The sequence below is a fragment of the Gopherus evgoodei genome, chromosome 1 (genome assembly GCF_007399415.2).
Source record: "Gopherus evgoodei ecotype Sinaloan lineage chromosome 1, rGopEvg1_v1.p, whole genome shotgun sequence".
NCBI classification, from domain to species: domain Eukaryota; kingdom Metazoa; phylum Chordata; order Testudines; family Testudinidae; genus Gopherus; species Gopherus evgoodei.
Genome location: NC_044322.1, coordinates 299,233,068 through 299,259,994, shown reverse-complemented (window position 1 = coordinate 299,259,994; position 26,927 = coordinate 299,233,068). Strand labels below are relative to the sequence as shown.

The window sequence follows — 26,927 nt, the reverse complement described above, 5'->3', positions numbered from 1 at the left end:
GTGGTGGTGGTGAAGAAGTCAAGCAGAGGGCTGAGTGTGTGTGAGGGGATACAGGGTTCAGGACAGGGGTCTGGAGGGTGTGCGGGGCTCAGGGCAGAGGGCTGGGTGTGTGTGTGGGGGGGTCAGGGCAGAGACCCCCCCTCACTCCTGCGGGGCCCCCCCCCCAGCTGACTCACTCGGGGCCCTGCAGCGCACTGCAAGAGCACAACTAGCACCCGCTGGCGAGAGAGTCCCCTCTGGCTCTGTCTGGAGGAGCCGCTCCAGGCGAGGCATGACCCCGCGGTATGCAAGCTCCTCGCCTCAGGACTCTCTGGCCACCACTGATTCCCGCTCGCCCGCACCTTCTACACACTCAGTGCCGCAGGGCTCTCTGCTCCTTCCAACTCAGGAACAGCAGGTACCAGTCCCTGGCCATGGCCGGGTGCCTCCTCCTGGGGATGCTCAGCAGCTGGCGCCACCACCGCCGTCAGCCTCTCCCACCTCCACCGCCCCCATGTCGTGCCACTGGGAGTCAGGACCAGGTCCCACAGCGAACCCGCTCCCCCGGCGCGCCGCCAATCCACCATGGCCACCTATAGCAAAGAGGCCCAGGTGAGCGGGCCCCTCTGCGCCCCCGGGCAGGTCTCCTCACCAGGTAAGGGGATGTAGGAGCCCATTGGCAGGCCGCTGAGGTGGCTCCTCTCTCGTGGGGGCGCAGCTCTGCCCCTCACTGGCTGTGTGCTTGGGACTCCGGCAGGCAGCAGCGTGCCGTTAAAAATTGGCTCGTGTGCCATCTTTGGCACGCGTGCCGTAGGTTGCCGGCCTCTGCAATAGCATATGATGTATGCACTTCTCTCATGCACAGTCAAGCAGAAAAATTTTAAGGCAACAGTTGATGAATTTAATGTTCTCTGAAGACTGTCTCATTTAAAAATCAAACTCACTTACAAGTGTGTTGTCCTGCTGTTTTCCCTAAACAGCAGGACAACACAAATCCATAATGCAAAAGCAGTCAGATAGAAGACGAGGACATGAGTTTAAATGAACTGTTTTATTCATGAACTGTGTGTTAAATACACTCAAATATAGTTGCTTTGTAGACTGGAGTTAAAAATATAAAAGTATAGATAACAAATACATAAATAAACCATAGTAGCCTAGTTCTGTGCTCACCTAGTGTTTGTTAGAAACACAGATATGACTAATTAAATAGCATATGAAAATGAAATATTTTCTGCAGCCATTTTTCTGAAACTTTACCCAGGCACAAAATTTGCTAAACAATTCTTTTTAAAGCTAGCAATGTAAACTAGTGTGCCATTTGAGAACAACCTATAGTCAGCTACTTGACTTACTATAGGGTTTTAGCTTTCAAATTAAACAAAAAAGCCAACCTGCAAATTACTCATCCAACATTACTGATACTATATACCATGGTACCACACTAGTCCATAGTCAAATGTATTTTCTGCTACAGTCATTCAACAAGACCAATCTTATCTAGTTCACTGATCTGCTAGGTCATGAGTAATAAGCTGCTTTTACTTTGGGCATCATGGTGGCACAGGAATGTCACTACACCCGTTAGAAAGAGGATGAGCCCAGGACAACAGGCCACAGGGAGCCTGCTAGTGCAAACTTATCTTTAATTCAGAGATGCACCCTCCAGGGACAACGGGGCCCAGAATGCAATGCTCAGAAGGTTGAGGCTGAGCACAGTATCATCAACAAAATGACTGTCATCTTATGCTTCAGCCTATTCACACAACTGAATGTCCTTGAAGCATTGCCAGACAGGCAACTAATTGTATGCAATTGCGAGCCATACTAGTTATGGGTAGTGCATTGTGTACAAAGACATGCAGTTGCTGTAAGCCAGATCTGTGTTACACTTGAGTAGCTACAATCTATGGCTCTTGGACAAGTCACTCACAGCTCACCCCTCCCCCCCCCTTTTCCCAGATGATAACTCTCAGGCCATTACCACCCAATTTAGGAATAGTAACTTTGAATTGTACTTGGTCTCACTTTGCTGTCTATTGTTTCTACGCTTTGCTTTCCAAGGCACAGCATCAACTCCATGGCCTACTATGTAAGCTGACCACAAAGCCGCTCTTAGGTCTTTATGGGCACTACAGCTGAAGGGAAATTCTTTATGTAGCGGCCTAAGGAGTACTTTTTTGGCAGGCATTTATCAAGCACATTTAAGCCACATAAATAACTATAGCAGCAGATATAATTTATAAAGTTGCACTTTCATGACATCTTCACAGTGTGTCTATTGCAATCATTTATTTCAATGACCTAGTTGTAATTGTTAAAAAAAACAACCCTCCGCGCTAAATCTTCTAGCTATGTTCTATGAAAGGTTTTGCTAAAATAGGTAGTAGGCCTTGCATTGGTATTGCACAGACTAAAACAATTCATCACAATTTTTATTAAATACTTGTCAATCAAAAAAATGGTTAACGAAGGGCCCAGTCCTGCAAATGATGATGTACCTAAGTGTTATTGCCCATGTAAATAGTTCCATTGCCATTAATTGGACTATTCAAAAGGGGGAGAGGGGGATTTTTTTACCAGCTTGGGCCCCAACTGTGCAAATACTAGCTCAAGGGTTAACAACATCGAATGTTGCTTTTTAACCTTACCATTGGAACCCATCGAGAAGGGGATTCTTAGCCATATAATATATAAAAAGCTTCAGTTGAGGATTATTTTCCTTAACACCTATCTGTCTTCAGTACTGCAGTTCCCTATAGTCCAGCCTTTTTGCTTTAACAGTTCCCTACCAGTTCTGGCATTCTACTTCAAGGCACAATAAATATAATTAATTACACTAACTGGTGGCTTCTTGCACCAAAAATATTACAGCATTTCTGCCATTTAATTTGTTCTCAGTATAATTATCCTGGCGCCACATGAATATGTCAGCTTATTAGCTAGCACGCAGAACGTGTGGGTGGGGGTTTCACCTGTGAAGCAAGGGGTCCACGGGCCAAGGAATCAAGGTCATTGTCACATAAAATTGTCTAAACAGTTAAAGACACCCTCTGGAGCAGCTGCAAGAAGGGTGTCTGGTAAGGAGTAGGGGGATGCCGGAGTGAGTGGAAAGGCACAAAAACTGTATGAATGGTCCTATCTAGGGGAATTTGGGTGCCTGCAGTGTTTGTGAGTAGAAATCCCTGCGTGTTCTGTGTTGGCCAAATGCACCCAGTCCGAGTGGAAAATTAGAGGAAAATTCTGCAAGGGCAGCCCTGGCATTTTCCTCTGTCTTCCATTGTCACTTTCATGGGTGTTTCTGCAGCAGGGAGGGACTAGCCCCAGCATGCAGAGGTGCAAAAAAGGCCTATGTCCTTCTCTCTTCCTGAAACCTGGGGCACGGTTCCTTCTTCTTACCCCTAATACATGATTTTATTTTAATTTTGTGGAACAGGAGCTGTTTTCTCCTCACAGTTGGGGCGCTCTGCTGGCTGGGACAGTATTAAACTCTATTGGCCACACAGCCTGCAGTGGAGGTATTGACATGCCAAAGAACAGGGAATTTACAGCATCAGACCCTCATTTGAACAAGTTCTCCTCCAAGCAGCTCTGCCCCTTCCTTTCAACAAAAATAGTCTAAGTTTTTGTCTTGTGGCAGGCCAAGCTTTCGCCAGATAACCTGTGTGGGAAGAGATCGGAAGGCAGGCCGAACTACCAAGACTTTCCTTTCTCCTTTGAAAAGGATTGTTCTTTAAACAAAGTTTTCATTATATTTTAATAGTGAACAGTCCCTTTCCTGTTAATTCAAAGTGAGTTTTTTTAAAACAGAAAGAAACAAATGCTATTGATGGGAGTGGTCAGATTACAGTATCATCAAGGGAAAAGTATCTCCAATAAAGAGCAATGACAGCTTAAATGCCACTATACTGTGAAAACTATTTCCATCTTTGGCATCTATAAATCTGTATATTCCTGGATGGTCTATACTGATGTTATCTAGCCCAGCCTACTCTTTAAACTCTCTTGATAATGACTTTTGTTTTAAAGAGTGATAAAAATTGCCAGGTTTTGCAGCATCACGGAAGTAAGTCTCTGCATGTCAGTCCGAGTGAATGCATGTGTAGTTTATTTATTGTCTTTGGTTGCTGTATGCATTCATTTATGTAGTCAAATCTAACTCTGGTCAAATCTAACTCTGACCTTCCATCAGAGTAAAAGAAGAGTTCTATTAAACTGAAAGGCAACATATGTTAATATTTTTCCACTGACATTCAGATTACAGTGAAACAGTTGTTCATAGTGAAGTGGATGGTTTTTTATTTGAATGTTAATGAGCTTTTGGTAAATGGTACATTGCAGTGCCCTGGCATTGTGGATTTCATCCATTCTGATCAAATCACAAGCAATCAGCAATCAATTTAAAGTTTAGAATTCCTATGTAGGACTACTATCCTTTACTAAACATATATCTTATTTCATCTTGTGACCACTGAGTCAGCTAAAAAGGCTGGCTATCCTTAATGGATTTTTCTTGTATATTAAGTGCCAATACATAACCTACTCCAACCTCAGCAGTTCCTTTTGACACACAGTTTAAAATAGTTTATGTAGAAAAGTTCCAAAAAACTTTAGTATGGAAAAATAGTATTATCTGATGCTTAATATTAATATAAACATTATAGAAAAATACATATTTACATAACACCAAAATACAATTATATACAATAATATCTATTACACTTAAATTATATTTTTTTTTTTTAAAAATCACCAGACCAATAAATTATACACAGCTTCAATAGAAATGTCTGGCGCCTCTCTAGTGCATGAAACACACACACACACACACACACTCTTAACAGATCTGATCACAAAAGCAGGTGTCTGTTACATTCTTAGTGTCTCGAATAAACAGCATCTGAAAGCAAGGAAAACGGATTAGAAAAATCACCAGTCTGTTTTATTTTCATCTTTAGCAGATGAATATGGTGTGTGGGGAAGTGGCAGAGCACCAGAGTGGTCTAGCGATTGGTATGACAAGAGTGAGGCACTGAGCAAGTTCCCACTCACATCTCCGCCATTACACTTCAGTCAAGAGTTGTACAACTCCTGTTATTTCAGTCTTTGGCCTCTCACACATAGAGGAGGGAAATTTTTTTCCACTTGGGAAAGGAGCCAGACTTTGAAGATAGGTCATTAACAATGGAAAGCAAATGGCACATATTACTGTTAAAAATCACTTGTGTTGCACTGGAAATACACATGGTGTTTCATGAACATAAAACATTTTCTCTCTCCCAACAAGCTTCTAAGTAAAATGGACCAGACAAATGTGAGATGTGAGGTAAGCATGTGCAAGGTAAACCAGGGACAGCTGGTGAAGTGAAGGAGGAAACAAATATTTCTGGGCGAAGTGAATTTTAATGAGGAGGAGAGAGGCTTGGAGGCTGTTCCTATCACAGGGGACAGCTTAATAGTGTGTGAGATAGCAAGAGGTGAAAGAAAGCTAACAGGCGTAGTAAGTGACGGCACTGGGAGGTGTATAAGGAGTGAGGAGGTGGTGTAGGAGGAAATGAGATCAGAGACGTAGGTGTGGAAGTGAAGCTGGGATTTAATGGGGAAGCCAATGGAGAGGCGAATGAGATGGCCAGAGTGACAAGAGAGGAAGACAACTGTAGCACCAGCATTTTGGATACGGGGAAGGGAGAAGAGGTGAGAAGAATAGGATGATCAGATGTCCTGATTTTATAGGGACAATCCCGATTTTTGGGTCTTTTTCTTATATAGGCTTCTATTACCCCCACCCGGTCCCAATTTTTCACATCTGTCTGGTCACCCTAGAGAAGAGAGCAAGTCTGACAGGAGGTTATAATAACCCAAGCAAGAGATAATGCAATATGTCCCTGGCTATTAAATTGTGAATCTGAAACACTTTATAATTCAATAACTTTGTCCTACCTACCTCTGTGATACTCTGGATTCACATTTTCATATATTGGAAACAAGGGATTTTCTTGTTCACTGCGTAGCTTTCTTGCTCTTAACACGTCTCTCACACACTGATGTAAATAGACATACTGACACTAGAAAAGAGGGAGGGAAGTGTCAGAAATGAGTGAAATCTGCAAAAGAGTAAGAGAGGCTTACACTCAGATACCACTGAATGGTAAAACATGGAGTGTTTTGCAACACCTTTGTTCTACGGGAGATAAAAAGTCATGTCAGTTGTTATGGGAATGTGATCTTCTTCATAAGATTTTTATTTGAGCGGGTTTGGAAAATTCTCCAATGAAAATTTTTTCCACTGGAAAATAGCATTTTGTTGAAACTGAAAATTCCCATAGGACCATGTCGATATCAATAACACTTCTTTTCAAAAAGAAATTTTTAAAAAAAATGTCAAAATGTTCTGTTTTGACAAATTTGGAATGGAATGTTTCAATTTTTCCAAATCAAAATGGACTTTTAGTTTTGAAATAGCTTTTATTTCATACTGTTAAAATAATGAAAAAATTAAAATATTGAAATCAAAATGAAATGTTTCCATTGACTTAAAACTTGATTTTTTTTCAAAATGTTTGTTTCGTGGGAAATTTCAGAATTATTCAATTTCATTCTGATTCAGAACTAAAAACATTTTGAAATAACAGAAACTCCTGTGACATGGAAATTCTGGGCTCTGCACAACTGATCTTTATAGCAGCTTTCCAGATTACTGTTGCTACCAGTGCAAAACATTAAGCCTCATGTGACATAATGATATAAGTCTTAGTCAAGTATGTTTTTCTACGTTCCTGGTAACAAGAGTAGGATGTGCTCAGGGCCACTTCCATGCTTGGCAGGGAAGTGCAGTTAGGTCCTGTTTATACTGGACAAGGAAAGCCTGAGGGATCCTCTTCTAACAAATTATATTTAAATATGGATTTTTTTTACCAGAAAGAGTCAAGAACTGAACTTAAATATATAAGAACTGGACTGACAGGACTTAAATATGCTATAAACTGGTTTATTAGACTATGATATTGACTGTGACATTCCTGGTTTTCCACCAAGGTTAGCCCTTGTCTATGTAGGCCAAGTGAACTGTGCTGTCTCCTTTCTAAGGATAGTGTTTGAATAGTTTACTAGAAAGGAGCTAAGGTGGTGTTTTGACCAGTGTGGACAGGACCTAACTGATATGATCAGCTATTCACCCAGGTTGCCTTTGCTTATGCATAAAATGCTAACGCCCCACGCCTGGCCATTCTCTCAGAGCAATGACCACTGGAACACTAGCATTACATGACAAATGTATTCTAGTACCCATAGACCCACAGACATTAGCGAACACCTCCTCATACTAAGGCTCTTGCTTCTAATTTTATTTTGCCTTAAAGGCATCATTTCCCCAGGGAACACACCTTTTTTTAAACAATTCCTCTTCATTTGCATAACAAGTTTAATTGTTGCTCTGTACTTTTTTCTCTATGGTCCTCTCTCTGGGAAAATTACGAAACCTGCTGTCATGCACATAAGGCTGCTGTCTCCAGGGAACAGAATTCTGCACCCCACCCACCTATTCAGTGGAAATCTGGCCAGGGCACAGCATCTTCGGTTAGCAGATACTGCTAAGGGCCCATGCAGTGAGTGAAATGGGGCAGCGATTCCCTGCCAGTTAGGCAGCTGTGCAGACCACTCCCTATCGTGCTAGCCAATATTATTTCATTGTTTCCTTGTGCTCTCCTGTTGGCTCTTGTCTGGGGTTTACAATCTATGTCTCAGGCAGGGGCTGTCTTTTCATTCTGGGTCCGTACATTGTGAAGCACAATGGGACCCTGCTCCATGACTGGAGCTCCGAGGTGCAGGGGCGGCAAGTTATATGGGCCCATGGTGCCCGTGCTCAAGCAAATCTAGGGCATGGGGGCTCAGCTCTATCAATGTTTGGGGCTGGGTCTCTTCCCTGGCCCTGTGTGTGTCTCCACCGGAGTGTCCCTGCCTGCACCCTGGGCAGCGGGCGGCTGCCCTGCTGCTCTGTGCTGTGCTCCCTTGCTGGCCGCTGCTAGCTACAAAAAGGAGTAGCAACAGTGGCAGCGGCTGAGGAGGAGGGGAAGAGGCACACACATGATGGCAGCCCTCCCTTTCCCCACCCCCGGCAGCCAGATACCTCAGGTTCAGTGGAGCCTGGAACTCCAGCACTTTCCAAAATAGTTTACTAAACACAACCCTTGTAGTAGTTACCTTCATCCCAGAATTATGAGATACCTTCAATACAGGGAGAAGCACCAAGAGAATGAGAAAATCATTTATAAAAGGTTTGTAATAACTTCTTTTTGTGCTGGATGCGCTCCGTAGACTGGGAAGGGAAGGGATCAGAATATTAATCTGGGCTCAATTCAGTTTTCATTTTTGCGACAATTTTACCCCAGGATTGTTCTGAGGATTCTCACTGTTCGCTGTATTGAGGCTGCTACTTCAGGAGCTCGGGTGGGACTCGAGCCATCACTGCAAGGGTTCGGGATAAGATGGAAGAGTTGGTGGTAGCTGTGATGAGTTGTTTCCACACTTCTGTCAGACATTTTACCTGGGAATGGCATTTGATTGGGACTTTATGCCAGGCCAACACCGAGGATCCACAACCAGGAAACTTCTGGGAAACTCTGACTTTGTACTAACTAGAACTCTTCAGTGATTAAGATAGCATTGAAATAAAATTCAGTGTCTCATGCCCATGTGCGGCTTTTGCAGACATTGGCAAACTTAGCCACCCATAACATAACCTCTCAATTGCAACAAAGAGCTACACTGATCTCAGGCTGCACAGCCCAGAAAACTCACTCCGATTTCTCTATTAACACATTCCACAGAGACAATGTACAAGCTGCCTCCATTACTCTGTTATTAAATTAGTCCCTAAGTGTTTAGCCACCATTCTCTGAAAGTGATTTTCCTGCACTTTTAAAAGCATAAAAGACCTGCTTATCCTGTGCTAACAGAATAGATTCAGTCCCTTCTGCATAATGTATTAGGAAAAGATTGATCTTTCTTCCCAATAGCATAATGAAAGATGGACATGTCAGCCCAGTAAGTGCAAGGACACCACACAGCTGCAAGGTCAGAGTGCTACAGTTTTAAAATAATAAACACGTGAGTAATTATCTCCATCCTCCATTGTTTTCTCCCTTTATGTCTGCCTAGCTATCCATCTTAGTGCCCATCTCCAGTGTACTTAAATGCTTATGTTCCTTCCCCCAATATATTTATCTAACTCAGTAACTCCAGTGCAATGTGCTGTTAAAGGTCTGCTGCATTACATTCATGGAGATGACTGCAGTTCAGTGGTGGGTGAAGTGATCTCTATTTCTAAGATTTGTATAGAGCTTGATATGTAAGGGCCTGATGCAGCTCCATGGAAGACAATGGAAAAAAATCCCATTAGCTTCAGCAGGAATTAGATCAGGTTCTAAGTGCTACAGTACCTGTTAACTATCTTACAGTAGTGCCACACGGCCTAATTTATGAACAGTTGTGAAGTGCTTTGAGATCCTCAGATGAAACACTTTCTGTGTTAAAACTATTATTAGTATATGAATGATGAAGATGTGCCGTTCTGTGCCACATCCAAAGCTTACCTCTGTCTGAACCATGTGAACCCTGTGAAGTCTTAGATCATGCACTGCTCCATAAATATCCACTGAGTCTTTAGAATCTAGTTGCTGAAGGATTCGATCCAATGCAATGAATGTGCCTGTCCTACCAACACCAGCACTGAAAAGAGATGGAAAATACAAACCCACTAGGTCAAAGCTCTCGCCATCTTTACACTTCACTTAGGCAAGGAACAGATTTGCATTGCTATAGATCCATCATGGTGTTTGGGTTAAGTGCACTATACAAGTGGCAGCTCTAGGATTTCAGATGATAATAGTTTACAGTGGAACTAGATTTTTCGTTTGGAGTCACAGAAGAGCTAGTTGTGATATCTCCTGTTCCTGTTTGTCACTATGGATCAAATTAGGCTGACAGTTCAATATATCCAAATCTGTGACTAGGGAGCCTTTAAAGCTCTTTTCTTTCTAGAGATAAATCAGCAGATTTAGACTATGACCCTGAATATGGACCCAAATGTTGTAGTTAACCTACAAAGCTTTACATTTTGGGGTGAGGTTCTTTGGCCTGTGTTATGCAGGAGGTCAGACTAGATGGTCACAATGGTCCCTTCTGGCCTTAAACATCTATGAAGATCTGGACACATATTTGTAGCTCAGATTTACCCCTAGTTACATTTTTTCTTAATTAAAAAGGGGTAATGAGACTTTGGGCCAGAGCCAGCAGTGCAAAGGAGACTTAAAAATCTGCCACAAGGCAGCACCTGAGGGTCCCCCTGGAATAGCAGGTATGCCAGGGACATAGTGCTCTAGTAGTCCTGCTTGGAGGCATGACCTCCTAAGAACTGTTATTCACTGCCACTAGTTGGGCACCCAGCATCTCCCAGGATGAGGGCATGTGTGTCAAACACTATTCTGGACCACCTAGCCCATAGTCTGTCGATTAAAGCCTGTGGCTGTTCTATAGAAATTAAAGCAAAAGTTACCCCCTGACAGACACCAACAGTAGAGATCTTTTAAATATATTTTATAAACTTCCTGAACCAATGACATCCTGCTTTCATTTATACCTGCAGTGCAGAATGGTTGGTCCGGTGTCTGGAGTCCTGTTGATATAATCCCTTACAGTTCTTACAAACTGGATCAGGGACTGGGTGGTCTCTGGAACTCCATGGTCTGGCCATACTGTGTAATGAAAGTGACGAATGAGCCTCTTTGAGTCAAGCTGCTCCTCCTGTCAGATCACAGAAATGTGGATAATCAGAATAGTTAAGAGGCAGATGTTCTAACACACCATGTCTTTGTAATGAACGTCATGTTCTGTTACAGCTGCCACTAGGGAGTACGTCACTGGAGAGCAATCAGGATGTGTGAGGTTTAACCGTTCTAAGTTTTCCTAACAGATTTTTTTTAAATAACATAAAATAAACATACACTACAAATTTTAAACTCCCTTATTGTCCATTCCGGAAGCACGGACTCCGACAGCATCTCAACTATCAGGTCTCCGTAATACAAGGAATCCTGGTCCAGGGGCCAGTAATGATCGCACTTCACCTGTATGGACAAAGGAAAGAATGTTTCAATAATAACAAAAACTGGAGCCAACCTGTCATATTTAAACAACTTCCTATCTGCTCAATTTTTGCACAGGGTTCCTAACTGTTCCCCCCTGTGCCAGGGCGGCAAGAAGCAGTCATGCATCAGTTGATGGACAATTAAGGCAGCTAAAATAATCCATATGCACATGTACTTAACAAAGGACCTAAACACATGCTTAACTAAGTATGCAAGAGGTCCCATTGAGTTAGGTATTGCTTAAGTACTTTGCTATGTCAGGGCCTAAACAGAAAAAAGCATTTCTACATACACTTACGATTGCTTTTACTCTTTAGACTATGTTTAAAGCAGAGGTTGATCTGAGCTGATTCAGTGAACCAGTACTTTTTCCTAGAGTGTGCTAGAATCTACCATTTTATTTAAAAAATAATAATAATTAAGTCTCCAGCTTTTTTAGTTGCTAAAGACAACCTTACATCTTACATGATCAGAGTATGAGCCAATTCAGTGATATCTACCTGAGTCTGAAGACAGGCTGAAACAACAGCTCTGAAAGAAGCATGCATTGTCTTATTCATGACAAGAGTATCTTAATTATAAAGCCTACTGTTTGCAATTTAAATGTCAACACTGTTAACTATTTTACTGTTGATCAAAGCACATGAAAAGAGGAGGGATGATTATAATAAGATCAGCTGTGAGTAGACTCTTGTTTTGACAACTCAAGAAGATGGGAGTTGGACCACTACTTCCCACGCTTTCCCGCAATTCAATCTCTGGTTTAAAGAGTGATTGGGAATGCAGGGAGGCTGCTCTGGCTTTTATTTTAAAAAAAATAAAATGCAATGGACTTGGATGTAACCATTACCTTTGTGTGTCTATATGGGGGCATGAGGGAAGGAAAGAATATTTATGGTTTTCCCAGTTTAGTCACTTGCCTCTGTACCATACATGGAAGATGTTTTTATGATGGTAGCATAAGTTTTATGTCATAGACAGTGAAATAAGTAAGTGTAAGGCCCAGAGAAGTTTCATAATTGTAATATACTAATCTTAAATAAATAGACCATGAAGTACATGTAATGCATGGCATTTATCTCATGATCTTTATTGATTTCCACCTTTGTACTCCCATATTCCAACCCTTTGTACATTGTCATCCCTTGCAACATTATGTCTCCCCACTGGTATTGAGAAGCCCTTATGTAAATAGTCACACTGAAGTCACTCACTGTGATTATAGTTGCAGAATTAGGCCCTTAGAGATTGCAACTCTGTTGTATTTACCCCATAAGTGGCATGGGTGCTTCAGATACTGTGTTTGTGCTGTGGGTTCTATTGTCAGCTCTCTCACTGACCCGTTGTGCGACCTTGGATTAGTCACTTCACCTCTTTGTGCCTCTGTTTCCCCGCATATCCTTTTTCTATCTTGTCTATTTAGACCACAAGGGCCAGATGTTTAAAGGCATGCAAGCACCTAACTCCTACTGCAATCAAAGAGATTTAGGTGCCTAAATACCTTAAAAAACCTGGTTCTAAGCTCGTAGGGGCAGGCATTGTCTCTTACTACGTGTCACTGCCTAGCACAATGGGACTTTGATCTCAGTCGATGCCTGTGGATGTTAGCGCCATACAAATAATAAATACAAAATTTAAAAATAGTAATGAATAAGCAAGAAACCTCACTACTCACTCGGCCCTTCTCCACACACTGGGTTACCATGACAATATTGTGAACGTTCTGTTCCCATGCCATCTTCCAGAAATCATCTTTGGTGCCAGGCAAAGGGCCCTGAGTCGCAATGTATTCCCTGCGAAAATTATTGCCCTACAAATGCAGGAAATTCCAATTAGTTTCTATAATGCCAGAGAAACAGACCTTATAGCAACTGCAAACAAACCACCACTGTTGTGGCATCAACATCTTCACTGCAGCCACAGCTTGAAAACTAAAGGACGCCCTAAACTCTGAAAGCAGAAGGTTGGTGGGAGCAGGGAGGAGGAAGAGAAAGTGCCAGTGTATTTAAATATTGCTGGAAGGTATTTATTAGAATTAGTCAGAGATTTTTCATCTTTCTATTGTGTTCAAAACTGCCCTAGGCATTTTGAACCACTGGGTTTTTTGTTTTGTTTTGCTGTTTGCTGTTAATTAACTGAGCTCTGGATTGAAATCTGGATAATTAGGGCTCTGCTATTATCAATCATAATTCCCTGGCAAAAGGCACAATTGTAATCAGCCAATTTCACCATAATACAAGGTGCAAACACTTTCAGGATGAAATACAAGTCCAGAAGTATGAGCTCAGTGATAGCTGTGCTTATTGCAGAAATTGTATAAAAACAGTGACCTTTCAGAAGTTGTCCTTGGCCAATTATAACAACAATCCAGGGAAGCAGTTTTAAGAGCTGACAGAATTGGTCTTAGTTATCTGTATGGCAATCAGACATGGCCTTTCAGCACACACACAAAAACAGTTCTCAGACTTTTAGTTAAAACCAGTGAACATATGAAAGGAGGGAGCCCTAAGAATCTAGCTACATGTTAAATTTTATAGGAAGGTGAAATTACCATTGGAGAGACAAGGGCTATAAAAAACACCACTGAGCCACTTACTGGTATGTAGCTTGCATTAATATAATCTGAGCAAGGATCATCATCTACGTTGGAAAGCTTCACTCTCGACGTATCATCTGGGAAGAAATGTATTACAAGAGGTTTATGCCCAAGTCTTGATTTTTCATCCCTTTCACATAAATGGAAATGTGCCCATGTAAAATACCAACTGCACTTTCATGGTCACAGTTGGAAGGTTTGTTTGCAAATGACAGCCACCCACATTTGTACAACACCTTTCACCAGGGGGGTTCCAAGACATGTTGCGGCCGATGAGCGAGATTGTATGCAAGGAACTAAAACCGCGAAGGTCCACAGGCGCGTAACTGCCTCATTCGGCACCTGAGTCCACAATGTAGGTGCCACTGGCACGCTCAAAACTACCGCTAAGCGCCTGCCTACCCCAACAAGTCTCTATGTTTCCGATGGTGGGCATGCGCAAAGCTGCCTAACAGCAGATACCACCCCACAGTTAACAAACTGCTCAAAACAGTTGCTCAAGCTGACGCTCCAAAACAGGATTCTCCAACTAGTGGTTTCCCCACCAATCTCACGTGTGGGGCCCGACCCCAGAGATGTTGGGGCACACCTTCAGGATCAGCCATCACACAAACAAGAGTGTGAGCGTCTATCCCCGAGCACAGTGGCCAGAGAATTCACTTGGGATGCAGGAGATCCAGGTTTAAGTCCCTCCTCCAATTATTTATACTAAGTGGAAAGCTCCAACAGGAGAGACTGAGAGAGATCCAGCCCCAATACACAGTGCCCTGTGGGCTAGGGACTCTCCTTGGATGTGGGATTTGTGGGTTCAAGTCCTGGTTTCAAATCTGAGTGGAGATTTGAAAACAGGTCTCCCACATTGCAAATGAGTGCTATAAACACAGGGCTATTGGCTACAGTGGGATGGGTCTCTCTTGTCTTTCAGGAGAATGGTCTGGGTTTCATCTGCTAGGGCATGGGCTTACCCAGCTCAGGTGCTTAATGTCAAGAGAGGATTCATGGTGGAGAATTCTGAGCGGAGGGAGGTGCCTCCCTCTGGCCTGTCAGGTAAGTAGAGGCCCAGACCAATAGGAGCAGATACCTAAGTACCTTTGTGTATCTGGGCCCTTAGTCCTGTCTCCTTCCATTTGCATGACACTGATGGTTTCACAGGATCCCTGCGTTGGGTGCCTACCTCCCCTCATGCATTGATGGGGAGCCTAGATGTCTAAGTCAGAATGGAGGGCTGGGCAGGGCACCTAGTGGTTAGGCACTGCAATGCCTAAGTACCTTTGTGGATTTAGCCCAGGGAGACTTCACCCCATTTTTCCACAGGTGACTGCAATCCCATTGCAGAGCACAAGCCTCTTGCCTGGCTGTGCTCTGGTGGGTGCCAGCTACTTGAAAGAGGAATGGGAGTTAAAGTAATGGTGGGACTGTGGCTGCATCCCTCTTTGCCCCTGATGGCAGGGCCAGCTATGCATGGAGGACAGCACGCAGTCTCTTCCCCTTGACAGAACTTCACTGTGCAGTCCCCTGGGAAAATGCTGGGTGACTGAGCAAGACAGCATTTCTCCTGAGTATCTGGCTGCAGAGTTGCCCATCCAGGGCAGACAGACATAAAAGTACCAGAGCGCCATACACACTTTGGGTACCTCTACACAGCAGTCGGGTGGGTACTTCCCTGCAGAGGTAGACAGACAAGTGCAACTCTGCTTGAGCTAGCGTGCTACAAATACAAACCCTCTCAGACCTACTGGGTATGTACATGGGTGGGTAGCCTGAGCCACCATTCATGCTGCCTCCCTCCAGCTACACTGCTATTTTAAGTGCAGAAGCTAGCATATGTCTCTCTATCTGAGCTGGGAAGCACTCTCCAAGCTGCAGTTAGACATACCCACAGCGGGATCCCATCACCACTACTGAAATACAGCCACTTCTGGATAAAACATGGCAACTAACCACGGCACATGGCAATACTACATGGCAAGTTAGGACTGGAAATAAAGCTGAGTGCTACCATAGCCCACTGAAATTCCAGGGGGCTATTCAAGGTGGGCTAATTACCTCCAATAGGCATTCCCCAGGGCTGTCCCCATTCTCATGTGCCATGTACAGTCAGGATCTTTGTCTTGTATGAAAGAGGACTCCTTCAGGATTATCGCCTTGTGCCATGCTGGGGGCACTGTGCTACTGCAGGCTCATTATTCACTCTGAAGGAAGCGACTGTCACCTATCAATGTCAAATAAGTGATTTGTGGCAACTAGACAGGTTTGAACTGACTATATCTGAATGACCAGGGAGCAAGTAGCCCTGCTGCTGATCACACAAAACACACAACAAGGTTTCTATTATTCCTACTATCCATCCTGACAGAACCGCTGACAGACTAGAACAGCTGAAACCTTTTATAAACGGAATGAGCACTAGTCATTACGCCTCTGGTGGGAAGTGAAATTTCATGGGAGCTGCTGTTTTAAAGCTGCTCATGGCCATACACCGTCAGCATCGAAGCACCAAGACTTGGCTTGGCAATGCTATTTCATCTCTGACAAGGCGAAACAAGGAAAGGAATATGCTGCATGCCCCATCCCATCCTGAAAAGAAGTGAAAAATAGCTGGTGTGATGTAATATTATATATCTAAACATAAAACTTACAGGGCAATATATTATTGTATCGATTTTTCCCTCTGTTCTCTGGCAAAAGCGCTATGTCACACGATTGGTTACGACCCACATCTTTTAAGTCCTGTAAAAGGCCAAAATGAATGCAAGGTGAAAATAATCAAAGGATGCTACAACACGGAATGTACAGCATGCAAGGCCAAGGAAAGGAAATGATTTTTATTAGACAGAAATTAGAGAACTGGTGGCATTGGCTTGAGCCAGGCACACTGCTGGTAGGCATTGTTCATGATTTGTCACACAGCTCTGCTCACACAACTCAGTCCTGACCCTTAGCACATCCTGGTGGTCCTGTGCTGGGCCTCTGATAAATGGAGGCTGCCAGCTGGATCAAGCTGAGCCTAATTAAGTTGTGGTTTTGGCAGCAGGACAAACAGGGTCTAAGCTGAGACTGTCAAACTCATTTTCACTTGTGTGAAGAAAACCCAGGAAGGCATGTCTCTGGGGCTGAAGGGTTAGTGAGCCACAATTAGCACCCAACCAGTCAGTTCAGTGAAGAAATGGTTTTACTGGATTGGATTTGTACCTCATACTCCTTGGACAGGAGGTAGTTGGAATCTGCTTGGAGTTTGGTGAAGTGCGCTTCAAACTGATTTACTTTTATTGGACTAAAACATTTGACAGAAGAAAAAAGACAAAAAACAAAGTTACCCCAAGACAGAACAAGGACATTATTCATCTAATTCATTACAAAGGAAGATGTTTTAAATGACAAAATATTTGCTTTTACCTGGAAATTCTCCGGCTCCTAGAAATAATTTCAAAAGAAAAAGAAACAACTTGTCAGTGAGTGACTGGAAAGACTGTTTCATCTATGATGCCATGTTAAAACAGTTTTCTCTTAGAAACAAACTTTGAGATTACCCTCTCTGCCCCAAGTTCAGATGGACGGACAACGGCCTGTCTCTGCGAATGCTCAGCCTTGCTGTAGGTCTTTCATGGCCATTACTGCAATACAAAGGAAGCTATTCTTACTTTGGTTTTAGTGCTATGTTGTATCTTGTGGCAGGAAATAAAGAAAAGGAATAAAAAGAGATGGCTGATTCATTTGCTGCTCTGAAATGGATCTTTGCAGCTGCACAGTTTCTCTGTACCTTAGTTTGCTGCAATGGGATAATAATTTTATATCATACATAGAAAAAATGGTGTAAAACAGTAATGACCTGCTTTTACCATAAGAGACACACCTCAAACTACCATTAAAGAGGGTATTAGAGCTAGTCAGGAATTTTTTGACCGACATGCTGGTTTGTCAAAACGGAAACTTTTCATGGAAAACCTTTTTTCAGGAATGTTTCTCAGGTCCAGGAGGGAATTTCCAGTGAGAGAGAGAAGCACCCACCCCAGCAAAACCAATAGACTGGATGCAGCAAAGACTCTTGTGGCACCTTATAGACTAACAGATGTTATGGAGCATGAGCTTTCGTGGGTGAATACCCACTTTGTTGGATGGGTGGGTACTTCTCTCTCTCATCGGCCAGGGCTCACCTGGTATGTCAGAGACCCAGGTTCAGGTCTCTGGTCTGAATGTCGCTCTCTGTTTTTTTGTTTTTTTTCCCCCTTGAAAAATTTAGAAAGCTCTTAGTTCTGTTCCAACACATAATGAAAAAAAAAATCAAATCCTCAAAATTTCTGCTGACATGGAATTCTTGTTTTCCAGCCAGTCCTAATGGGTGTCCTATGGCAGGATACGGCCTAACCAACTGCTCTGCAGAACATCCCTGTGTGCTAGGTATTATCCCTAGTTCCATGTGCAGATGTGGATCAGGTTACTGCTGCGCTTTTCAGAAGTGCAGAGTGCCTGCAGCTCCCACTTGCTTCAAGTGTTGTGGGTGCTCAGCACCTCTGAAAATCAGGCCATTTGGGACTTGTGAAGGATCAGAGCAGGAGTCAGTGGCAGCATTTGGAAAGATTTGGGGAGTTTTGGGAATTCATTCTGTGCTCATTCCACTATTCATGGCCAGTTTACACCCATCTTTCTTGTGCCAGCATTGTCCATTACCTAAATAGCTCTTCTCCCTTCCTCGTGTTTACCGGCCATGAACAAATTCAGGTTGGAAATTAGAAGGTTTCTAACCGTCAAAGGAGTGAGAAGCTGGAACAGCCTCTCACTAGGAGTTGTGGGGGCAAACAATCAAAACTAGTTTTAAGATGGAGCTTGATATATTTATGAATGATATTATATGATGGGACTGCCTGCAATAGGTGGGATCTGGACTCAGTGACTCAGGAGATCCCTTGCAGTCCTACATTCCGATGTTCCACTAAACCACACATATGGTCTCTCCATCTCTGATCACCATTTGTTCCCTCAGAAACCTTTCTTGTAAATGAAAGAAACATTTACCTACTATATATGACACAGAAAAATATACTGACGTTCACTGACCCATTGAACACAGCTCATAACAAGAAATCACAATACACTTGAGAAAACATGCACTTCATATGATTTACATTCGAACTACACAGAGCAAAAATAAATTAGAGGATAAGGGACATATTTTCAAATGCAGGTGCATAAGTAGCAGCCAGGAAAAAATGTGTACACCTATTGTGAATGCAAAACCTGCATTTTACTCATGGTAGCAGTGTATGCATACAGATATGTAGGCATGTACTTGTCTGTATGCACAAACAAATGCAAGTTTTACATACAAGTGCACATGCTTTTTTCATGGTCAGCATCTAGACATCTGCATTGAATTTGGGCTTAAGTGTCTAGAAGAAACTGCTAGAGAATAATTTCATGCAGACTAAGAATTAAGAGCTAGTTGGAAAACAATTCCCAACATTTCAAAGGAACATTCCATTCCAACTCCAGGTGAAATGTTGCATTTTCAAAATGTCCCAAAGAATAGAAATTCCAAAAAATTTTGACTCAGAAATATCAAAAATTTTCATTTCAATACTATTAAATGTTTTGTTTCAATAAGGTAAAAATTATCATTTTATATTAAAATATATTTAATATTTATATATATTTAAATTAAAATTATATATATATGATATAAAATTAATATTATAGAATAAAAGTCACTGCAAAATGAAATGGAACAATAAAGTCAAAACTAAACTTTTTGACATTATTGGAAGAAAATATTTCAATGTTTCCAAAAAGAGAGGGTCAAAATGAATCATTTCAAAGTTTTCCCATCAAAAATGTCATTGAAATCAACAAGTTCTCATAAAAGCAGGGGTGGCTCTGGACATTTCGCTGCCCCAAGCAGGGTGGCATGCCGCGGGAGGCGCTCTGCCGGTCGCCGGTCCCGCGGCTCTGGTGGACCTCCCGCAGGCGTCAACCGGAGCCGCCTGCCGCCCTGCCGGTGACCAGCAGAGCGCCCCCCGTGGCATGCCATCCCAAGCATGCGCTTGGCGTGCTGGGGTCTGGAGCAGCCCCTGCATGAAAGGTTTCAGTGAAGCCATATTTTCTTACAGAAAACTGCTCCAATGAAAATGTGTTGATCAGCTCTACTAAGAGCCAAAGGTCACATTGCAGCCTTGAACATGCAACTCCTATTAATCAGTGGAAATCCTGTTTCTTAATCAAGGACAATATAGGTCTTAGTTCAATATTTAATTTGTACAAATGATGGGGGAAATGGAATGAAGTTTTTGCCTTCCTAAGTACAATTTAAAGTTCTCATCCAATTTTACTCCTTCCTCAGTGTCTCAGATGGAAAATCAAATTTCATCAGACCTTGTGCAACAAAAATTTTAAACAGGGAGTTTCTACTTACTTAATTTTTTGTCTGTAGACAAATAAAGCAGTCACAGCCACCACCATCAAAATGAGAAACAAACCAGCACTCACGCCTTCTATAACTCCAAACATGGGCTCTAAGATAGATACACACACACACACAGAGCAAAGGAATTAGACACATACAATGTTATCAGTTAAATACACTGAAATAAATACAAAGAAACGTCAACTGCATATATATTTGGAGGACTGGGCTTTGATATTACTTCCTTAGTTTTTCCAAGAATTTACACCATACGTCAGGTGGGCAAGAAACAGGTAGAAGAGAAAAAAGTTCTCTCCTTCCATAGAATTAGGGAGTGAAAGAAACAGCAAAATTTTCCAGGAGTTTGGGTCTCCTCCCTAGGCTACAGTAATTCACTGGATTTTTCAAACTGAGTCTAGGGGTATGTCTACACTACGGGATAATTCCGATTTTACATAAACCGGTTTTATAAAACAGATTGTATGAAGTCGAGGGCACACGGCCACACTAAGCACATTAATTCGGCGGTGTGCGTCCATGGTCCGAGGCTAGCGTCGATTTCCAGAGCGTTGCACTGTGGGTAGCTATTCAGTAGCTATCCCACAGTTCCCGCAGTCTCCCACGCCCCTTAGAATTCTGGGTTGAGAGCCCAGTGGCTGATGGGGCAAAAATCATTGTCGTGGGTGGTTCTGGGTAAATGTCGTCACTCATTCCTTCCTCCGGGAAAGCAACGGCAATCAATCATTTTGCACCCTTTTTCCCTGGATTGTCCTGGCAGACGCCATAGCATGGCAACCATGGAGCCCATTCAGCTTTTTTTTTTTTACAGTCACCGTATGTGTACTGGATGCCGCGGACAGAGGCGATACTCCAGCGCTACACAGCAGCATTCATTTGCTTTTGCATGATAACAGAGATAGTTACCAGTTGTTCTGTACCGTCTGCTGCCAGAATAATTTGGCAATGAGATGACGGTTATCTGTCCTTCTGTGCTGTCTGCTGCTATCATGCCCCTGGCTGAGGTCGGCCGGGGGCGCAAAAGCAAAACTGGGAATGACTCCCCGAGTCAAACCCTCCTTTATGGTTTCTAAAAATAGAGTCAGTCCTGCCTAGAATTTGGGGCAAGTGTACTAGAGAAGCAGTGTATCAGAGAGTACAGCTGCTCCGTGTCAGATCCCGCAGAAATGATGAGCTGCGTGCCATTCTAGGGGGTGTCCCCGCAACAACCCCACCTGTTGCTTCCCTCCTCCTCCAACCTTCCTGGGCTACCGTTGCAGTGTCCCCCCCATTTGTGTCATGAAGTTATAAAGAATGCAGGAATAAGAAACAGTGAGTTGTTAGTGAGATAAAATGAGGGGGAGGCAGCCTCCCGCTGCTATGATAGTCCAGGCAGTACAGAATCTTTTCTTTACACAGGAAAGGGAGGGGGCTGATGGAGCTCAGTCCCCAGTTGCTATGAGGAGGATGGTTACCAGCCGTTCTGTCCCATCTACTGGGAATGACCAGGAATCATTCCTATTTTTACCCAGGCACCCCCAGCCGACCTCACCTGAGGCAAGCCAGGAGCACTCACGGGCTGATAGTGACACGGATATCAGTCATATTGTACCGTTTGCCACCAGGGAGGGGAGAGGAGCGGATACTGCTCTTCACTGCTGCAGCATCGCTTCTACCACCAACATTCAGTAGACATAGGGTGACAGTGAAAAAAGTCAAGAAACGATTTCTTTCCCTTTTCTTTCACGTGGTGCGGGGAGGGAGTAAATTGACGAGCTATTCCCTGAACCACGCCGGACAATGTGTTTGACCCTACAGGCATTGGGAGCTCAGCCAAGAATGCAAATACTTTTCGGAGACTGCTGTGGACTGTGGGATAGCTGGAGTCCTCAGTACCCCCTCCTTCCGTCCATGAGCGTCCGTTTGAGTCTCTGGCTTCCCGTTACGCTTGTCACGCAGCACTGTGTAGCCTGTAGATTTTTTTTTCAAACGCTTTGGCATTTCGTCTCCTCTCTGATAGAACAGATTTGTTTTCCCATACAGCGATCAGATTCAGTATCTCCCATACGGTCCATGCTGGAGCTCTTTTTGGATTTGGGACTGCATTGCCACCCATGCTAATCAGAGCTCCACGCTGGACAAACAGGAAATGAAAATCAAAATTTCGTGGGGCTTTTCCTGTTAACGTGGCCACTGCATCCGAGCTGAGATTGCTGTCCAGAGCAGTCACAGTGGTGCACTGTGGGATACCGCCCAGAGGCCAATACCGTCAATTTGCGGCCACATTAATCCTAATCTGATATGGTAATACCGATTTTAGCGCTACTCCTCTCGTTGGGGAGGAGTACAGAAACCAATATAAAGAGCCCTTTATATCGATATAAAGGGCCTCGTAGTGTGGACGGGTACAACGTTAAATCGGTTTAACGCTGCTAAAATCGGTTTAAACGCATAGTGTAGACCAGGCCTAGGATAATTCACTGGCTCAGTCCCATTTTGAGACCATTTATACTGGATGATGAAACCATTTCATTCTCACATCCAGAAAGTAACTGTTGCCTGGATTAAAGGGTTTTTGAGGCTTAATTAGTGTTTGGAAAATGTATTGAGAGCCTTGTATCAAGGGGCTGTGTTGTTATTTATTGTTTGTATTGTAGCAGTGACTAGAGACCCCCAAGTCAAGGACCCCAGCTCTATTGGGCAATATGTTCCCTCCCAACTAATTTATAACTTATGGGCTTATTGCTCCACCATAGTTGAGATGGGAGTACATAGGGGGCTGGTTGTGGCTCCCTGATCCTGTGCTGCTTGGCCACGGCATAAGTTAAGAGTTGCTGAGGAGCAGGTCTAATTCCTGCCACTGGCATAAAGTCACTAGGTGAGCTTACACTGTGAAGGATCAGCATAGTTCCACCACACCTCCGTCCCACCTCTGACATCTCCCCTACACCCTGGACACATGGGACAGCTGGTGCAGGAGGTGGCTATACCATCTCTGCCAGTTTTACACCAGAAGAGAGCTCCCCTGCACCAAGGGAAATTTCCACTAGCCATTTCTGTTCACTTTGAGCAGCTTGGGTGGCAGAAGGCAGACCGGAGAATCTAGCCCTACATATTATTTCTATCCTGAAGGATGCTGCACAGTCCTCACTCTCTCTCTCTCTCTCCCTTTTAAAGTGAACACTTATAATCTGTAGAAAGCTTTATATTTCTGAAGGAAATCATGGATGGGAGGGGAAGTATCACAGCTACTGTTTTAAGTGACAGTGCTGAATACCAAACATTAACTAGTGGAGAGCTGACTCTCAAAGTAACTCAGTTCAGCAACAAGGTCCTTGCTGCACTTTCCTACCCACTCCAACACCAACGGGTGTGATACTCATGTAACTGGTTAGTAGAGAATAAAGAAGAAACTCACCTGACTGAGTAGTTATTGGTAACGAGAAAAACGTATCTGAGAAGAGTGGCTCTGTGAATTCCCTCATGTCTTCACTAAAGAGCTGGGTGAAAGCTCGGATACTGATCCTGAAAAAGCAGAACGGTTTATTAGATCTGTTTGGGAGTTGGTATCAAATAGGAGAAAACTAAAGGTTAACACAGAAATAGCAAAATCACAAAACAGGACTTCCAGACAACATTTACTAAGTACATTTCCTATGTCTTTTAACTACTGTTATTGTTATACCTTTTGTTGTTCAGCTTCTGCTTTAGTGAGAGTTTCAAAGCCAATATTGTGAGCACCTCAGCAGTTCATTCCATTTTTTAGTATCTTTTGCTCAATAACATGTGGGGAAAATGCAAGAAGGACTAGATACCAGATGACATTTACAACATATTAAAAAATTCTGCCTAACTGTGATCAGCAGGAAGGCTTATATATCACAGGGTGTTCTTTGTATAGGGCTGCGGTAAGCCAAAAGAACTGCTGACTAGCTGATCTATGGATATGTTAACTTCCCTCAATACTATCATATGGGAACTTGGATTTGGATTACATTCTATGCTCCTGTTCTTGCACACACCTTTGCATGTGAATAGTCGTATTCTGGACCTACTTCCATCTCTCCTGATATTAGTCCTGTAAATGGACTACTTATGTGCGTAAATGTTTTCAGGATTGGGGCTTCGTTACCTTAGGCTACTGGGGATCATGAAAGAAGTCCCATGAGCTGGACAAACTAATCACAGTGAGCGGTGTCTTTGTTGTATTTAGGTCTTTGCTATTTTCACAAGCTCCTGATTGCCAAAAATTTGTCACTGAAAATCAATCAACAAATCCGTTCACATGAACACATTGATTTCATTGGACACACGGTAAGCTTCCGTTCTTTGACCGGATGGACCTAGTTCTTAAGTAGGTTTCTGATACAGACATGTACAATGAACAAAATCAAAAATTCTGCAACATTCAATTGAAATTCGCCGTTTAACTCCATGACTTTTCCTCTCAGAAAACACATTTCTAAGAGCATTCACAGAAACCAAAAGGAGCTCAAATGAAGTCCAAGCAAATTCGTTAAAAAGCTGAAATGAGTGTCTGTGAATGGTTTGTTGATCTAGTCACTCAGCTCTCATTGTGGCTTTGGTAACCTGTGGTGGAGGTTCCTGCCGGCCAGCTGATAGAATTTAGAATCAAAGAAGTTAAGAGGTAGAAATCCTGACTCACAGTAAGTCTCATTCTAAGTAGGGATAAGTGGGCATAATTTCCACTGAACCCAGCTAGAGCCCACCTGAAAGCTGCTTTCATGTCAATTGCACAACTGTCCCATCAAGTTTTTAATAGTCCACATTTAGTAGCTAAGCTTGATTTAATGCTGCAGGGGAAAGTAATGACATCTAATGTGAAGCTGCAGCTCCTAAATAAACATACATGGTATCCGGTTTGTCTGAAATACAAATCCTAATTGTTTGGGGATATTACTTCAAATACTCTAATTTTTGGCTAAAATCTAAGGCCTAGATGCAGCTGCTTTCTGGTGTTCCCTAGGTACAAAGTGGCCTTAAGGTAATTGGATTCAGCCCTTGGAGGTTCGTGCCAGTGTAGAGGACTCAACAGGAAGTATACAGGTGCTCTAGCAGCTCCCACACCACACCCGACTCTGGCTAAATCTTCCCTTTGTGCTGGTGAGCCTCAGCTGCTGTACAGGCTTCCTGAGTCTACTGGAAGCCGGCACAGGGTAGAATAGCCTTTAGGTTGCTTTAATCTGCACCAGCAGATTGGCCTGGTGCAGCCTGTCCACAGAATTAGAGGAACACAAAACTACCTTTGCATCTCCTGCTCTCCCCTTTTAGCTGTCCCAAATGCTCCCCTGACTCAGCTGCTGATCCAGCCCTTAAGTCTCTCCACAGAGAAATTAGCAATTGTAGCAAAGTTCTCCATCAAAGTAAGAGATAAAAGAGGCCTTTTCACTGCACCAAGTTTTGCACATAATGAATTGGAGCATTCCCAGGCTGGTGAAGGAATTGTTTATATTTTACCTATGAGATGGGGCAGGGACAAAGCTTTTATAAATTGCACAATACAACACAGAGAACACTATGTAACACAGGTTATTAATCTACAGCAGCTCAAGTACATCAGGCATCGAGATAGCATAGTACCTAATAATACAGCACATCTCACACAGCACAATTACCACAATAAATCTAACCTGTAGGCAGTCCTTGGCTTCAGTGGCCCATCACAGAATTTCTGCTGATTGGGATCACATTTTCCCCCCAGACTTTCCATCTCACCTCCAAGCTTAATGTCAAAACTCTTATAGTTGCTGTCAAGGTTTTCAGCACATTTGCTTGCAAAATAGTTTGTCTGATAGACACGTATGGAATTGTTATGTTTATATTCCATGTAGGAAGGTAATGGGTGCTGCTGATCTGGCTTCAGCTCTTCACTGCCTAGGAAAAAAATGGTAAAAAAAGAATTGCACATCATATGCCATAGCTCTCATGCTATTTGTGCAGTAAATATCTAAGGCCCCGGGCATCAATAGACATATTTAACACTTGACAAATTCTGTACTTTGTCTGGGAGGTAACATGGTCTAGTGAATAGAGCATGAGATTGGGAGTTATCCACCTGGGATCTATTTCCAGCCTGACCTGGAACTGTTGTATGACCACAGGCAAGTCACTTCCTTCTGAGCCTCCATTTTCCCATCTGCCAAATTACCTTCTTTTATAACGTACTTAAAGGTCTATGAAAGAAACACACTACATATGAACTGTTGTTATTAACCATAACTACAGGAGTCATAAGTAGCTATGTTATCTTTACAAACAACAGCTGGTCTGATGTGGTAATCTGATCCCCAGGAGAATAAGCAGAATACAGCAGATTACTACAGCAAATAGCAAATTCCTACAGATAGGAAATTATGTGTTTCAAAGCAACCTGGCACTGTGGTTTAAAAAGCTTCTTGCAGTCTGATAAAGACTGTGCTATACTGTCTTCAAAATTGTTAAGCCACATGAAAGCCACCTTTTTTACAGAGACCTCTACAGACTCAAATTACTGAATGTCCTAAAGAAATAATCTGCACTTTTGTTAAGTGAGTGATGCTTCACACACTACTGACTTGTGGACAATTCCTTAGATTAAGTCTTAGGGTATGTCTACACAGCAGCTGGAAGTTTCATTCCCAGCTGGGATGGACATGCTCAGATCAATCTAGTGTGCTGAAATAACAGCAGAGCTGCGGCTGCACATAGGGTGTCAGATGGGAACCACCATTTGCTCCACTTGTTAGTGTGCTATCTCAATCAGAGCTAGCATGTGTATGTCTACCTGAGCTGGGAATTACACCTCCAGCTCCAA

General features: G+C 43.0%; 1 protein-coding gene across 2 annotated transcripts in view; it reads right to left on the bottom strand.

The window, feature by feature from the left end:
• Window positions 1-1,015: 1,015 nt before the first annotated feature.
• Window positions 1,016-26,927, bottom strand: part of PTPRB (protein tyrosine phosphatase receptor type B) — a 93,621-nt gene continuing 67,709 nt past the window's right edge. For both annotated transcript variants that reach the window (XM_030548741.1, XM_030548742.1), the window contains 14 exons: window positions 25,765-26,008; window positions 23,532-23,638; window positions 20,126-20,225; window positions 17,250-17,333; window positions 17,116-17,133; window positions 16,912-16,993; window positions 16,359-16,449; window positions 13,720-13,796; window positions 12,799-12,933; window positions 10,980-11,102; window positions 10,616-10,779; window positions 9,570-9,705; window positions 5,924-6,044; window positions 1,016-4,879 (listed from right to left, as the gene is read on the bottom strand). In XM_030548741.1, coding sequence (XP_030404601.1) covers window positions 4,857-4,879; window positions 5,924-6,044; window positions 9,570-9,705; window positions 10,616-10,779; window positions 10,980-11,102; window positions 12,799-12,933; window positions 13,720-13,796; window positions 16,359-16,449; window positions 16,912-16,993; window positions 17,116-17,133; window positions 17,250-17,333; window positions 20,126-20,225; window positions 23,532-23,638; window positions 25,765-26,008 — 1,505 coding nt within the window. In that variant the 3' untranslated portion in view covers window positions 1,016-4,856. The remainder of the gene's footprint in view (window positions 4,880-5,923; window positions 6,045-9,569; window positions 9,706-10,615; window positions 10,780-10,979; window positions 11,103-12,798; window positions 12,934-13,719; window positions 13,797-16,358; window positions 16,450-16,911; window positions 16,994-17,115; window positions 17,134-17,249; window positions 17,334-20,125; window positions 20,226-23,531; window positions 23,639-25,764; window positions 26,009-26,927) is intronic.